Source organism: Vigna unguiculata, chromosome 9, assembly GCF_037176805.1.
Source record: "Vigna unguiculata cultivar grain cowpea cultivar isolate G323 ecotype 2 chromosome 9, ASM3717680v1, whole genome shotgun sequence".
Taxonomy (NCBI): Eukaryota; Viridiplantae; Streptophyta; class Magnoliopsida; order Fabales; family Fabaceae; genus Vigna; species Vigna unguiculata.
In genome coordinates, this window is record NC_140800.1 from 7,329,002 (window position 1) to 7,345,108 (window position 16,107).

The window sequence follows — 16,107 nt, forward strand, 5'->3', positions numbered from 1 at the left end:
TTTTCATTTAGTTTGTATAAAGGTTATATTCTTATACTTTTATCGGTTATAAGCCTATATTGATATGCTTTATACACGGTTGTGAACTTGAAAGTGAAACATCCTATTATATTAAATTATTTTTCTTTGTTAAGCTACTTAAATTGGGATGGTACTGCTTTATACACCGTCAACCATTGGTCTGTCTTTTGTGAACACTAGAGTGAAACATCCTTATTAAACATCCTATTGTATTTTTTTATTTTATTTTAAGGTGTTTAAATTGAGATGTTACAACAAACATGAATTTAATTACTGGCCTTTTAAATTAGGATTAAATATATTTTCAGTCTCTTAATTGGGAAATCTGAAATTAGTGAATCTTATAAACTGTATCAAACTATGTAAACAATTGAAATCCTACAAATAAATATGTTTGAAATGTCAAATAAACTTAACCAAATCTAATTAAAAAAACTAAAGTCACACATTTATAAAGATGAAAGACTAAATTGATTCAAAGTTTCAAAGAATAACTAATCCAATTTTCACTGTAAATTAAAAAACAAAAACATATTCAACCCTTACAAATATTAAAATTAAGCAAAATTGTAATTTGGAAAAAAAACATTTCGCAACTTTCATAAAACTAAAGCTTCACAGTTTAAAATACAAATATTGAAATGTAAGTTGGAAACATAAAGAGTTATCCATAAGCGTCCCACTAGGTTTGAATTGTAGAAACATATACAAATGAGAATTTTCATTGATGATAAAATAATGCAAAATTACATCATAAAACCGGAACTCTTGCATCATAATTGGTTTTCTTTTCCACCAACAATTTCCTCCCTCGAATCTTATATCCCCACCCCAAAGTGGAAACTATCACAAATTAAGGAATAAGAAAATTTTACAGTTCGAAAAGGACTTGAGAAGAATGAGGACGACATAACTCAGAAAGATTAAATTACCTTCCAAAACACTATTTTACAATGAAGGCTACTTTTTGAATCTTATGTCAAATATACAAAGGAAAAATCGAAGTGCCATCACACTTAGCAAACTGAGATTCACTTCAAGCTCTTCTCATGTCTTGCCTTCGTCCATCTCCAAAAACCTCTTCTATCATGTTGCATGTTGGTAAAAAGTCAATCTTATTCTTAGAGCATGATACAAAGCCAGAATCCCACACCTTTGTATCACAAGGCTCCAAAACATATCCTTGGCTGTAACCATTGCTCACTCCAGTATAGTTACCACACCAATGATCCCCATTTTCAGTATTCACCTTAGTCTGCCTTGAGGCAACTCCTGCATCGGAAGAAGTGCATGAATCATCTTTAACTTTTTCATCACACGAATCCTGCCAAACAGGTTGATCCTGCGGTTGAATTAGAGGGGAACCACCAGAGTGATGCAGCTCTTCTACAGCATCGTATTTTGAATCATCATCAGTGTTCCGACTAGTAAAATCCACTGTTTCATTAGCTGCACAAGGTTCATCAGAAGCATACTCATCATAGGTTTGCAAATCATTATCTTGGCAGTCAGCCATACAAGACTCATCTTGACATACAGGGGACTCAGCAACAGAGTCCTCATCTTCCTCTCGAGTTGCAATATCATTGCTGTCACTACCTTGCCATTCATCATTATCACTGTCAATGTTTAATAGGTCATTCCTGTTCTGTTCTGCCCTCCTTCGAAGCATAAAGACATTAAAATAGTAACTCACTATTTCCTTTTTGGTTCGTGAAGGGAAAGCAATAGAAAGATAGTTCCAGAAATTCTTGTCAAGGGATGCTGGATTATTGAAAACAACCTCATGAAATAATTGTTCATCCTCAGCACTCCATTTTTCTGCCACTTGTTCTCCCATGTTAGTGAAGCCCAATTCAGTGAATTTCTCAGGCCCAAAGGTTTTTATAAGTTTATCTCTTTCTTCTGCAATATGTTGTCTAACACATCTCATGGATCCCTGATCTTCACAGTCACACTCAGTTCTTCCCTTGCCAACTTCATCGTCAATGCTAGATAATTCCATCTGAGGCAAGGGAATAACACAGGTCCCCAACAGTCTTTCCTCAGTTTCATCCCTGTCCCCAACAGTAAAGTCTGTATCTGAAACAGAAGCTGAGGCATTTGATCTATTAGTGGCCCCCAAAAAATCCCAAGCTGGAACATCAGCTTGATGATTAGCTCCAACAGATACAGGTTTGCGAGGAGAGTGTTCCAGAAGTATGGAATAAATGTCCTCATAGCGAGCCAGTGTCCTTATTGGTCGCTCTGGACTAAAATACTCTGGAAAAAGGGCAAGATGTAAAGGTGGTTCTAGATGGAGATCATCAGATGTGCTACTTGTGGCCCATGAAGAAGCAGGAATATCAATAACAGGAAAGCTTGTTTCAGAGTTCCCAGGCTCTATAGCAAATTCACCAAAACTTCCACTCTCGACCTTCTCAATACCTCCACTACTAACTTGTGTACAGCCATCCTCTACAAATTATAATGTAATCATATCAAAATGTATTCGGTGAAATCTAAAATAAAATCTAAAAGGCAATATTATGAAACACTAAACAGTCCTTCAATACTCCCATTTCCTTGTTCAAGCAGTAATACATGAACGATACTAAATTTTAAACTACCACACAATAAACAAGAAAACATATTGACAATACTCTCTATCCTACTAGAAAATATAATGAAATCAAGCAAAAAATGTGGGACAAAATTAAGAAAGTTGAATAAGTATAAACTCTGAAGTTCAAACATGTGATGTAAACTGGTTCACTAATAGAGTGGACTTGAGCTACAGTAATTATCTTAAGTTACTAAAGAACAAGCTTGAAACTCCTGGAAATGTTCATTTTTTAATTTTAAATATACAGTTGATGTTCAAAATTGGAGACCACCAACTAAACACCCACCCGAAGGTTTTGGCAATTGGGTATGATAATCATCATCGGGAAAGACAGATTCTGATAATGAAAAGAGCTCATGGCTGGGTCCTGCACGTTTTGGGAGTTTGAAAGATCCCTCAAGTATTTCCTCAGCATCAAAAGAACGCTTCTGCACCATGATTACCTGCAGGACAGGATTCAACAAAGAATAAGATAACAGAAATTAATGAGAATAAACGCTTACAACAACCACAAAGACAGGCCAAAAAGTTCATGACGTAACCATTTACGATGAGGGATGATGCATGCAATATAACATTGAATGTTTTAAAACAAAAACAAGCTCAGAACTGTTACTAAACATTGAATTAAACATCTTCAACATATATCAGTAATTGACAGTGATCATGAAAACTCATAAGCCCTAAATACTAAAAGATTAATTCAAAACTTCATTCAACAGTGACCATGTACAATTGCTGGCTGCAAAAGCAAATGACAAAAACATATTACAGAATGCTTCTCTCTATAAAAACATACAGGCCTACTTAACAAATACTTAATAGCAATATGACATCATACAACAGCAACAACATTGCAACTTTGCAAGGCGTAAATAGAACACCAGATGTTGAACCCCAGTCCTGAATAAGAATGTGTTGTGTTTAAATCACCGCAACTACAATCTATATCATGCATTCGTAAAAGGCTAGTGGCCCCAATAACCAACGCAACATTTCCTTGTACAATCAGAGCCCAGTGAACACCATTGGCAAGTACAACATTTTGGTACAAATCGTTATATTGACAATATTTACTCCAAAAATCAGACACTCAGACAATGACAAAACTTTGCCTAGAAAAATAAAAATAAATTACCACCATATAAATGCATGAAACTTCCATAGCATGCAAACACAAACAATAACTGCCACCAATAATAAAAATAACAACAATAATAAATGATTTGTCATACCTTAGACCAGTCTCCTTCAAATTATATGCAGGGCTGAATCGGACAATTGAGAGCTCTAATTGAACGTAATCCAACAGGAGAATCCTAATTGTTCAAGGAATTGAAATTTCCCGAAAGGAATTCAGCAAAACAACAAAAAGCCCCAATTTGAGAAAACCCTAACCCTAGATCTTTCCAAATCCAGCAAGAACGATGGACAAGTATTACGATTCGAACCGAATCGAATTACCCAACACAAGATCTAACAACCCAGAACAGGTTTCAGAAGGATCGAACCCAAATCACACATGCGTCGAAAATAATTTACAAAAACCGCAGAAAACGAACGAGGCAACAAAGACCCAGAACCCAAATCAAATAGAAAAAATTCCCCTTCGAGATCCCGTTTGGGGAAAAACAGATCCAGAATATTCCTCCACGGAAACCCTAAAAACGGATCCCGTCAACCGATAGGACCAAAATTGGGACCGGTCGGCGCAGAAAATGAAGACCTGGGCGAAGGCCGAGTCGATTGGAGGGATGGCGGCAAAATTGGGGGAGGAATCGAGGGAGGAAGGAAAAGAAATCAAGATCGGAAAAAAAAAAACGCGGCTAAAGACGAAAGGGGAAAAAGCTAGGGTTAACTTTTTTTTTTGGTTGGTGCGGGAAAGGAATAAAAGGAAGAAACGACACCGTATGGTTGTGTGTGAATTACAGGAAATGCCCCTGGTTTGCTTTGAGGTGTGAGGGATGCGAGTGCGGTATATATGGGACAGTGTGGGAACGAGTATGAGGGTAGATTCCGAATCATAATTATCATTGCTCAAGCCTCATCTGACACGTGGCATTCTCTCAAAGGATCATTTTGTGTTTTCTTTTCTGACTTTCCCTTTTATGGCCCAACGTGAATTTTGTGGGTAGGAGAATCTGGGGACAATAATCAAAGGGCCTTTTTTTTATTTATTTTTTGTTTATTTTATATATATAAAACAAATATTTTTATTCTCTTATTAATTTTTAACACCGTCTCATCATTCATATTTTTAATTCTAGTTGTATTTGTTTTGCATACTGACACTTAATTATATATATATATGGGCTTTCTTTATTGTAACTTTATTATTAAGAAAATATGATGTTTGTAATCTGGGTTTAGAATTTATTACCTTGTACACAATTAATTTTACATATTACGTTGTTAATCTAAAATCATCCTTAAAATGAAAAATAGGTTTAGTGTGTTTTTTTTTTTTTGTCCTTTTTGTCCATTTATGATGAACAAAGTTGTAATGTTGGATATTTAGTATGGAAAGAGAAAGGGGAAAAAGAAGGAAGTAGTAGTAGCATTATTAATCACCTCCAACAGTGGATGTTGACAAGGGAGGGATAATAGAATGAAGAAGAATGAAATTTGTAACCATGAAGGGTATGTAGTAAAGTTTGTCTTGGTCCATTTTAAAACTAAAAGTGATGTTGTGTATATAATCAAATAAGATTGATTGTAGGTTTTAGACTTAATCATTTCAATATCGTTTAAAAAGTAGTTATGAATTAGATTGAATTTACAAAATTCTATATAGTATTAAAATAATTAGGTAATATTTTATTACATTGGAAGAAAGTTTTAGGAATGAAGCACTAAACTCGATAACGAATCTGATGTGATTTTGCAATTGGGATATTTAATTAAAGTTTGAACAACATTCTAAGATTAAAAAATACATAAATATAAAAGAGAAAAATAGATGAGAGTCTATCGTATAAAAACAATAACTTGAAAGCTATAAGTTAAACAAATTTGTTTGATATTAGGATAAGGTTAAGCTAGGTCGGAATATCTAACCCTAATTGTTTATGTGTAAAATACAATTTTGTATCTCAATTTAAATTTAAAGTAAATAAGTATTTTATCTTATAAATGAGGTTATCGGTGCCTTGTAAAAAAAACACATTTGAATTGAATATAGATTTAAAACTTTGAATAGTCTTTTATATTATATGTTCTTTGTGTAAAAAATTGAGCAATTGTTTACATGTTCGTGAAAATTTGAGTATAGACCGTATAACTATTTGAAAATCTTTGTATGAAATTTTGAAGAATCTTTTACATGTTTGTGAATTAATTTATGTTTCTTGTTAGATCAGTTAATCATCATCTTATTTCACCGACTTAGAATTCAGTAGGAATAGACCCAAGGATCTAGTTGGTTATAGAGTCATAAACTTAAAGAAAGTGATTCATTGAAATAGTCATTGAAGAATCATACTGGAGTTTGATAATCTAAAGCTCTAGATACCTAAAACAAATATACAGTTACCTTTAAAAGCACTCATAAGACATGAGTAATTGCACCTAGATAAATTAAAATTGCATTAGTACAAGAGAAGTATAAGTGGTGAAATCTAATATCAACATGTTTTTATCATATTGAATTCATTTATATTATTTGAAATATGTCTTACTTCATTTTACACAAACCAAACATGTTCTAAACATTGTGTATTATTCTAAATCTTTGTGGATACGACACTTGTTATACTTCAACCACCAAGTACACTTGTTGGAAAATTGATTACATTAGAGTATCAACATTATGTTGTGATGATTTTAGTTCCGTAATGATTTCAATTAATTTCATTGTTGAAGTTACCACAACATGGCATGACTTCAATCAATTTCATTACAGAACTAAAGTTGTTACAGTATAACACAACTTAGTTCATCTGCAATGAAATTGATTCAGCATGGTACAATTTACTCGTTTTGAAATTATGTCAACCTAGTACGACTTGTCCAAACTCATATTTTTTTTACTGTAGTTTCACAGTGAAATTAAAGCAAAATGGTGAAAAAAGTCATAGTCAACAGATGTCAAAATAGGTTTCAACCCGTGAGTCAACCCGGCTCACCACGGGTCCGAGCTGGGTTGGGTTGAGAAAAATTCAACTTTTTCAAAAGTGGGTTGAATTCAACCCGGCTCACTTAACCCACGGGTTCGAGCCGGGTTGAAGGTGGGTTGGCCCACTTAACCCACCAACATTTTTTTACAATTTTTTTTTATTTTTTTTAAATTTTCTTTTAATTTTTAATTTTATTTTTTAATAATTATTTACTACTCCTATTATATTTGTTCACAATTTCATATTTTTAAATGCTAGAATGTTGCTTAATTATATTTGAATAATTTGAATGTTTAATTAATTTGATTGTCAAGTTATATATATGTTGATACTTTAATGTTTAACCATAATCTTTATAGTAAATTACTCAAGTAAACATCTTATAAACATTTTTTTCTAAATTAGCATGAAGAAAATGTATAGTTTTTTTATTTATATTTTGTTGAATAGCATGACAGAAAATTTGTAATATTAGCCATGCTTTCTTAGACTAATGGATACTTTCTTGGAAATAATTCTTCATATATTACTGGTGAGCATGATCAAAACATTGGTTCTTAATTTTACTATGATTGTCATCTCATGGGTTACTTAAAAAATTATTTAAATATTTGAATACTAAAAAAAATAAATAAATAATTTTTTTAGGTGGGTTGATGAGCCAACCCACTTAACCCATCAACCCGTGGTGGGTTGAGCCGGGTTACAAAATTTCTGACTCACCAAAAAGTGAGCCGGGTTGAGTTCATTCATTTTGAACCCGGCTCGTGGTGAGCCAACCCGTGTGAGTCGGGTTGGCTCACTTTGACATGTCTACTCAACAACATCCATTATAATAATTTACATTTGATTTCTTTCAAATTTACATTAGATTAAGAAAATTATTATAATAATAATTATTATTTTAAAATAAATAATTTATTTACATTATCATATTTATATGTTATTACTGTGTATAATTATATATATAATATTAAAAAAAAAGATAATTTTAGATTATACGAATAATAATTATATTAATATTAATAATTATATTAATAATAATATTAATAATAATATTAGTGTATGATTAAAATTTATAATTAAATTTTGGAATTATATATTATATTAAAATAAATTTTATATATACGTATCATTATTAAAATAAAATGTAGATATATTATCTGTTATAGATATCGTACAAAATAAAAATATAAAACCTAGTTTATGTTAAAATTTGTTAACGAACCATAGATATAAAAATTTAATCCAATATTTTAAATAAATTAATCATATAAAACTAATATATATATATATATATATATATTATAGCAAAAATAAAATGTAAGTATGAATCCTGTACAAAATAATAATAATATATAATAATATCATTGTTATATGTAAAACCCTCTTTTTTTGCCCTAAAATTTAAAGGGGTCTAGCCCTATCTGTTGGGCCTAAGGACTGGCCCATAGGGTGTCCAAAGCCCCTAAGGCAGCCTAACCCCTCTCATTTCTGCCATTCTTGCAAAAAATAGGACTTTACTCTCTCCCTTCCCTATCGACAGAAGCTCTGCTAGGGTTTGGTTCCCTCTTGTTCGTGCTAGCTCAAAAGCTCACCTCGTCTCGCGTAAGTTGGTCCTTGAACCGTACTCCCTCCTTTATAAGTTTGTTTTTGTGGTTTCTGTTAGGATTCACATTAGTAACCCTATTATTCTCTCTGTGCCGCTGTTCGAGTTCGTAACCCTACTCTTGGAGCTGCTGGGTTCTTTGGCTTAAGGTCACAGTCTGTTATTAGCCTCTTTCCAAGTAAGGGAAGCTAGGGCTTTATTGTTTTTACATTTTAGATGCATGTTCGGTTGATTCTATGTACTGGATGGTTGGTATGTGTTACTAGTTGTATGAAAATGTGTGGTTTGTACTGCTATAATGATGTGGACATGTTTCTGCGCGAGAGAGTGGTGAGCTCTGTTGAACTCGCCCAGGCGAGCGGGTTGGTCGCTCAAAACGAAAGTTCTCGCTTAAGCGAGGAGCTCGCCTGAGCGAGAACAATAGTAGCTCACTCCCCTCACTGTTTTGAGGGCTCGCCTAAGCGAAGGCCACTCGCCTGAGCGAGAGCAGTCTCGCCTGAGCGAGTTGGGCTAGCTTGAGCGAGACCTCAACGTGCTCCCTGTTGTGGTCTCGCCCAGGCAAGAGCAGGTAGCTTGAGCGAGGGGTTCCTCTCGCCTGAGCGAGGACTCTTTAGCTTGAGTGAGATTTGACATTTCTAAGTGTGTGTGTGTGTGTGTATATATATATATATATATATATATATATATATGTCTCACATGATTGATTGATGTACGCTTAAGACGATTCAAGCCATGATGCTATATGTATTGTATATGATATATGGGGACTGTAAGTTAATGTGTTTAGCATGGGCTTGGTGTGATATATGCTTGATTGGTTTGGTAAATATATATACATATTGGCATGAGATTGATGTGCATGTGAACTCTAAGAGTGGTTGGTGAAACATGGGTAAAGTGCAGGTAGGACGTAATCCCATGACCTTCATATGGAGTATTCATGGTGGTGCCTCACCTAATGGACGTAATTTAGTGGGCCCTCCTAGGGGGAGTTCATGGTGGTGCCTCACCTAATGGACGTAATCCCGTGGACCCTCCTATGGGGAGTTCATGGTGGTGCCTCATCAACAGGGCATAATTCCACGAGGGTAACGTGGTGGTGCCTCAAGGTCAGGACGTAATTCCACGAAGGCCTCGTGGTGGTGCCTCATGTAAGGATGTAATTCTGCGAAGGCCTCGTGGTGATGCCTCACTACTAGGACGTAATTCCACAGTTTGGTAGTGGTGCCTCATCGTATGTATCTGGATAGTCAAGTCTTGGTGTCTTATGTAGTTTGGTACTTCTTGTGTAGATGTATGTTAATTATGCTTGACTACGAACTCGTGTGTTGAGTGTTATGATATAAGAACCTTTCTGCACTAGCTTACCCTTTGCTTGTTTATATGATTGTGTGTGGTTTACTCCTTTGCGATGATCATCGATTTTATTGATGTGAGCAGATGTGAGAACCCTTGGCAGTGATAATGACAATAGGGATACTGCAGCTTGATGTCTATGGATGGGTATTGGGCTCATTATGGGGTCGCAACTAAGAGAATCTTATTAGTTAGATTTCTATTGTTCTGGATAAAAACTTGTGCTACTTTTGAACTATTGTACTCGTGTTAGGCAAGGTGGCGTCTCTTTTCTTTTGTTATGAATATGTTTGGGGAACTGTGTATTTTATACCCCAATTTTCGTACTCTCTGGATAATTATGTATGTGGCATTTCATTAAATTGGATTTATCTATTTTATTGGAATGTTACATTATCATTATTAGTAAGAATAGTAATAATTTAAAATAGTAATAATAATAATAATAGAGTAACAGTAATATTAATAATAAAAATAATAATTACAGTAAATATTAATTAATACTAATAAATATAATATTAATTCAAATAATAATAATAGAATAGTATAGGTATATTGTACATCATGGATTCCGTACACAACAACAACAACAACAACAATAATAATAATAATAATAATAATAATAATAATAATAATAATAATAATAGTAATGCTAATAATAATAATAATAAATATTTATTAATATGCTCATATTAATAATACTAATAATAATAGGTGTAGTAAAACAATGTTGTTGTATAATTAAAATTTTGAGTTATAAAATAAATTAAAATAAAATGTTTATACATGATCTTTTTTAAATGATCTTTGTTAAAATAAAACGTAGGAATCTCTTGGATTATGGATTTCGTACAAAACAAAAATACAAGATGAAATTTATGTTAAATTTTTTTAATAAGAGTATAGATATAAAAAACTTAAACCAATATTTAAAATAAATTGGTCATATGGAATCATAAAAACATGAAATGTGTATACATGGGTTAATACTAAAATAAAACGTAGACATATCATGCAACGCTCTTACTGGGTTTTGGTGAACAGGTAAGGCTTGTGCTCTTGCCGGGTTTTGGTGAGCAAGTAAGGGTGGTTGCTTGTAAGTCACAAGAAAAGTGATGCTCTTACCGGGTTTTGGTGAACAAGTAAGGGTTGTTGCTTGTTCTTCCCAAAAGGCGTTGGGGCGCAGGAAAGGAAACTAGTTGGTTATGAGAAAATAATATACTATGTGTTGAGACTTTGGAGTATTAAAAGTGTTGGAATATTGAATGCTTATTTATTATTTTGTGTAGTGCATTTTTATTTTATTGAGTTCACCCTATCTGCTTGTGTTTGACGATGATCGTGTAATGCGTTATACGAGAGCAGATGATGTTGCATGTGTTGTTGGTGAAGCATAGTTTCAGAGAGGGGCTAGCTTGGGGAAAAACCTTTATGATGTTTTCTTGTTTTATGGATTTTAAACATTTTGTAAACATTTATCTTACCAAACTCAAAAATAATGAATTCAAGTTGTCTTTAAATTCAGATATAATTGGAACCGATTCACTTTTAGGTAATGATAATTTGTATATGCTTTTTAAGTGACCTTATAGTGAATCCTTCGATACAGAATAGTGTGGTACTAAGCATAAAATTGAAAATATTGATTCAGAAAGCATTATGGCACAGGCGTCTAGGTCACACCTCTAAGAATATAGTTGAACGACTTATGTCAAATGGGATCTTGGATTCCAGTGACATCACAAACATTAATGTTTGTGTTGAATGCATTAAAAGGTAAATAGACCATATCAACGAGATTAAAGAGATATAAATTATATGATTCCAAATTAAAGAATATTTTTGAGACGAGAATTATCACATTCTTTGAGGATATTGAGTTTGGGGGAAGAATAAGGTTAGCGACTTCGTCTTTGAGGAAGAATTAGTGACAATTTGATATCTGATTCATACAGTTGCTTTTGATGAAGCAAGTTTAGATCCTCAAGAACAAACTCAAGATCATAAAGAACATGTGCTTCATGAGCCAGCATTTTTGCGAAGATCATTACAAGATCCTAATTCGGAAAAATGGATTGAAGCAATGAATGAGGAGTATAAGTTCATGCAAGACAATAAGGTTTGGGAACTTGTCCCATTACCATAGGGTGTGAAACCCATTGGTTGTAAGTGATTTTTTAAGACCAAGAGGGATTCCAAAGGTAATGTGGAAAGGTATAAGGCTTGTCTTGTGGCAAATGGTTATACCCAAATGGAAGGGAATGACTTTAAAGAGACTTTCTCTTCAGTTTCTCTAAAAGACTCTTTTATGACAATCATGGCTCTTGTTGCACATTATGATTATGAGTTTCATCAAATGGATGTCAATACGGCGTTTCTCAATGGCAACATTGATGAGACAAATTATATGGTGAAACCATAAAACTTTGTATTAGGAGACTCAAAGAATATAATTTGCAATTTGACATAATCCATTTAAGGGCTAAAATAGGCATCTCGTCAATGGTACCACAAATTTTATCAAGTGTTTGTCTCATTTGGTTTCGAGATGGATGTTGTTGATAATTGTGTGTATCACAAGTTCAGTGGGAGCAAGTTCAGCTCAATCTCATTCAATATCCAAAAGGAAATTTGGAAATTTAGGAAATGCAGCCGTAGAGAATTTGATGTATGTCTAAATATGTACGCATCCGGATATAACATACATAGTTGGACTATTAGGCAGATATTTAAGCAGTATCATTTGGAAAGCAACCAAAAGAATTTTGAGATATTTATAGAGAATAAGAGTTTATATGCTCACATACAGGGAGTTAGATTAGTAAGAGATCATTAGGTATTTTGACTTGGTTTTTTGCAAGATGCTATGAGGCATCAAATAAGGAATATGGCTAAAGGATTTTGTCAGAGGGTTGCACATTATGAAGTAATTGAAAGACCACTTAAGTTATATTGTGACAATAAATCAGTTGTGTTGTATTCTAACAATAATAAGGTACAAAGTGGACAGTTTTCAATAAAATAATTAGGGATAAGCTCCATGATGACAAATCCTCTTTCTAAGGTATTTCCACCCATGGTCTTTCATGAGCATATTGCCCATATGGATGTTTTGTTGTTTGAGGAATCTTTGGTTTAGTGGGAGTTAGTCACTTTTATGTGTTTTGTGTTCTATGTTTGATCTTATGCATGCATGCAATGTCTTTAGACATACTTTGGATATTATTCAGAAATTACACTTTGTATATTAAGGCTATTATACTGATCTCATTAAGATAAAGTAAGGACCAGTTGAAAATAGACGTGTACAGATCACCTTCACGTAATTTTCATGCTACACATGTCATGATGAATGCATGTCATTTGGTTGTATCAACATTAGTGATCATTGTCAAGTTCAGTTGCAATTAATGCAATTAAAACTGTTTTGGTTCTATATGCGGATGTAATCAATGGACGGGATCTTTCGAGTATGCTGAAGGCATATAATGACAATTTTGAACTCATAAAGTATAACACATTTATAAGGATATAAGGATATATATATATATATATATATATATATATATATATATATATATATATATATATATATATATATATATATATATATATATATATATATATATATATTTGTGATTGCAGAGAGCTTATATTTGTGCAAACAATAAGAACTGCAAAGAACAACAATCATTGCAAAGAACTTGGCCACACAACAACAATGTTCTCACACAACAATATTCTCCAATTGAAGCAAATGCCCAATGCACACAATCAAAGCTTTCAATTGAAGATAAAACCTAACCAAATTTTCTCCCAACAACAACATGAACCCTAATCCCAATTTTGTCCCATTCGTAAATCTATTTCATTCACAATCAAAGAGCACAATCCAAGTCACAATAAATTAACATCCACGTTAATGTACAGTACACCATGTTAGTGAAACCGTCAAACATGTACATTGTTTTGTTATTAATTTTAATGGTGTTAAGTAAATGATAATGATAATGTTTTTTAGTGGTGTGATGTGATGATATGAGGGTGATTGAAGTTGTGGGTTAAAAGTGAGTAAAAAAAAGTGGGTCAAAATATCATTATCCATTAAGTAGAAGGACTTAATTAAACTAATTGAACGATATTTTCAAGATTTATGACCAAATTGAACAAAAATCCTAAATTATGACAAAATGAATAAAACTTAACCAAAAATAAGACCAAATGATTATTTAAACCAATTATAAAATACACGTGGTAGTGCACATTTGTGTGTACGCATCCTTTAAAATATATATACCATATTATAGTAGTAGGACATGATATTGTAATATCATCGGGAAGTAAATTTATATTTATTAAAAATAAAGTGAAATAAATAGAAAAAAAGAGAGAAAACAACCATTAATGAGTGAAAAAAATGAAAGAAAATAACTCTTAGAATAGGTTTATAAGAAACATATAAAAATAACTATTAGTCTTTAAAAATAATAATTATATTGTAGAAATAATAATTATATTGTAGAGAGTAAATTAAAAATAAATAATTATGAAAAAAAGAAATATAAAAAAGAAATAGATATATAGTTATAGATTATAGATAATTATTTAAATTTAAAAATAATAATTGAAAAGGTAAAATTGACAAAACAAAAGGAAAAAAAAATAGTGTATGTCTTTTTATATTATACATATCATATATACCATATTTGATGAAGTAAATTTTGATAATGATGCTCATTCACAAGATTATATTGATATCATCGGTTTATTTTTTCAGTTTAAGTATGATAATAATATAAAAATATAAATTTTAAAATTATGTATATAAAAATAATTAATATCAAAAATTTTAAAATTATTATAAAAATGTTTAAAAATTAATAATTAATTTTTTTATTAAAATATGTTATTTTAATTTATTCGTTTTAATTTTTTAAAATTATGTAACTCATCTAGTTATAATTTTAAATTATTTCAAAATTTAGAACAATTTGATAATTTTTTTTCATTAAATTTAAATTTTAATTATCACAATTATGAAATTGTTTATAATTTTTTACAAAATTTATTACTAATTTACTTTTAAATTTACTCATTTTCACTTTTACTTGAAAAAAATATTTCGTCCTCTGATCCATTCAAATTATTTTTTTCTCTTATTCGAATCAACTTTAGCAAATAAAGAAACCTTAAACGTGACATTCTTCACAAAATTTGACGGTGGTGAGATTATTAAAATGTGGTAAATTGATTAGTGTACCTTCAAGAAAATCAAGTTTACATGATTATGCAAATCTTTATGGTCAAACACGACCATCTATTGTTTATGCTTCATCGAGGCAGTAAAAATTATTTTTAAAGTTGTGATATTAAAAATACCATTCCAACAATGTTCAAAAGATTTTACAGTGAAATTATTTCTCATTTATCAATTAAATAATAATCTTAATATTTGCAATTTACAATTATTTTTGTTATATGAAACAATAATGGTATGAAAGACAAATTTAAAATTTATCAACCAAATCATTTATTCTGATGTGATCATGTGTGTTAAGAACACTTAGGTTGACCCTTTTAAAGTTCTTTTCATTTTAAGGCGTTACATTAAAGCTTGACAGACCCTTTAACTTGGTTTTTATTTTGTGCTTAAAATATAATTTTATAAACACAGGTCTTGACAAATGCAAATGTTTTTGTTGAATAGACGCAACCATCTATAACTATATATAAAGGGGATTCCCTCTTTTGTGTCCACATTTCATAATTCCAACTTTACCCTTTATAATTTAATTATTTATTAAATTTTTAAAAATTAATGGTTATTTGTATAAGTTTTTATAAAATTATTTACTTATCTCCTTTTTCTTTTTTTCTCCTACTATTCATCAACAGTTATTTTTCTCTTATTTTCTCCGTACATTTTATTTTATTTTTTATAAATATACTTTTATTTTATTTATTAACTTAATAACATTACAACATCATCAATTATTAATATAATTTAAAAAAATGTGTACACACAGGCGCGATAGCGCCTGTGTTTACACTAGTTATTTGTTATGTCTTTCGTTTGATGAACAAAAGTACTTTGATTAATTGTCTTTGTCAAATAAATTTTTGTTTGGACTAGCGATAAATATATATTTTTTGACACACAATAAGTTTTGAACATTTCAAATTACACTTTGAAAACTTATAGATGTTCATTCTCCGTGTGTATGGGAATATCCATCTTTTTGTTGCTTCAAGAGTATCTGTAATGAAATTAAATGTGTATATGTATATCTTTTAAAAAATATGCTTAAAGTAGCTCCACATAAATAACTTTTTTTTTTAAGCATAAATCTCGATGTTGCAGACATATATATATATATATATATATAATTGAATTGTTAAAT

At 31.4% G+C, this 16,107-nt stretch overlaps 1 protein-coding gene across 1 annotated transcript; it reads right to left on the minus strand.

The window, feature by feature from the left end:
- Positions 1 to 725: 725 nt before the first annotated feature.
- On the minus strand, positions 726 to 4,583 carry LOC114163072 (uncharacterized). Its single transcript, XM_028047137.2, has 3 exons — positions 3,862 to 4,583; positions 2,913 to 3,069; positions 726 to 2,478 (listed from the first exon to the last, which is right to left on the minus strand). Exons 2-3 carry the CDS (start codon positions 3,061 to 3,063, stop codon positions 1,058 to 1,060), a joined length of 1,572 nt encoding a protein of 523 aa, XP_027902938.2. The 5' UTR covers positions 3,064 to 3,069; positions 3,862 to 4,583; the 3' UTR covers positions 726 to 1,057.
- Between the last annotated feature and the right edge of the window lie 11,524 nt (positions 4,584 to 16,107).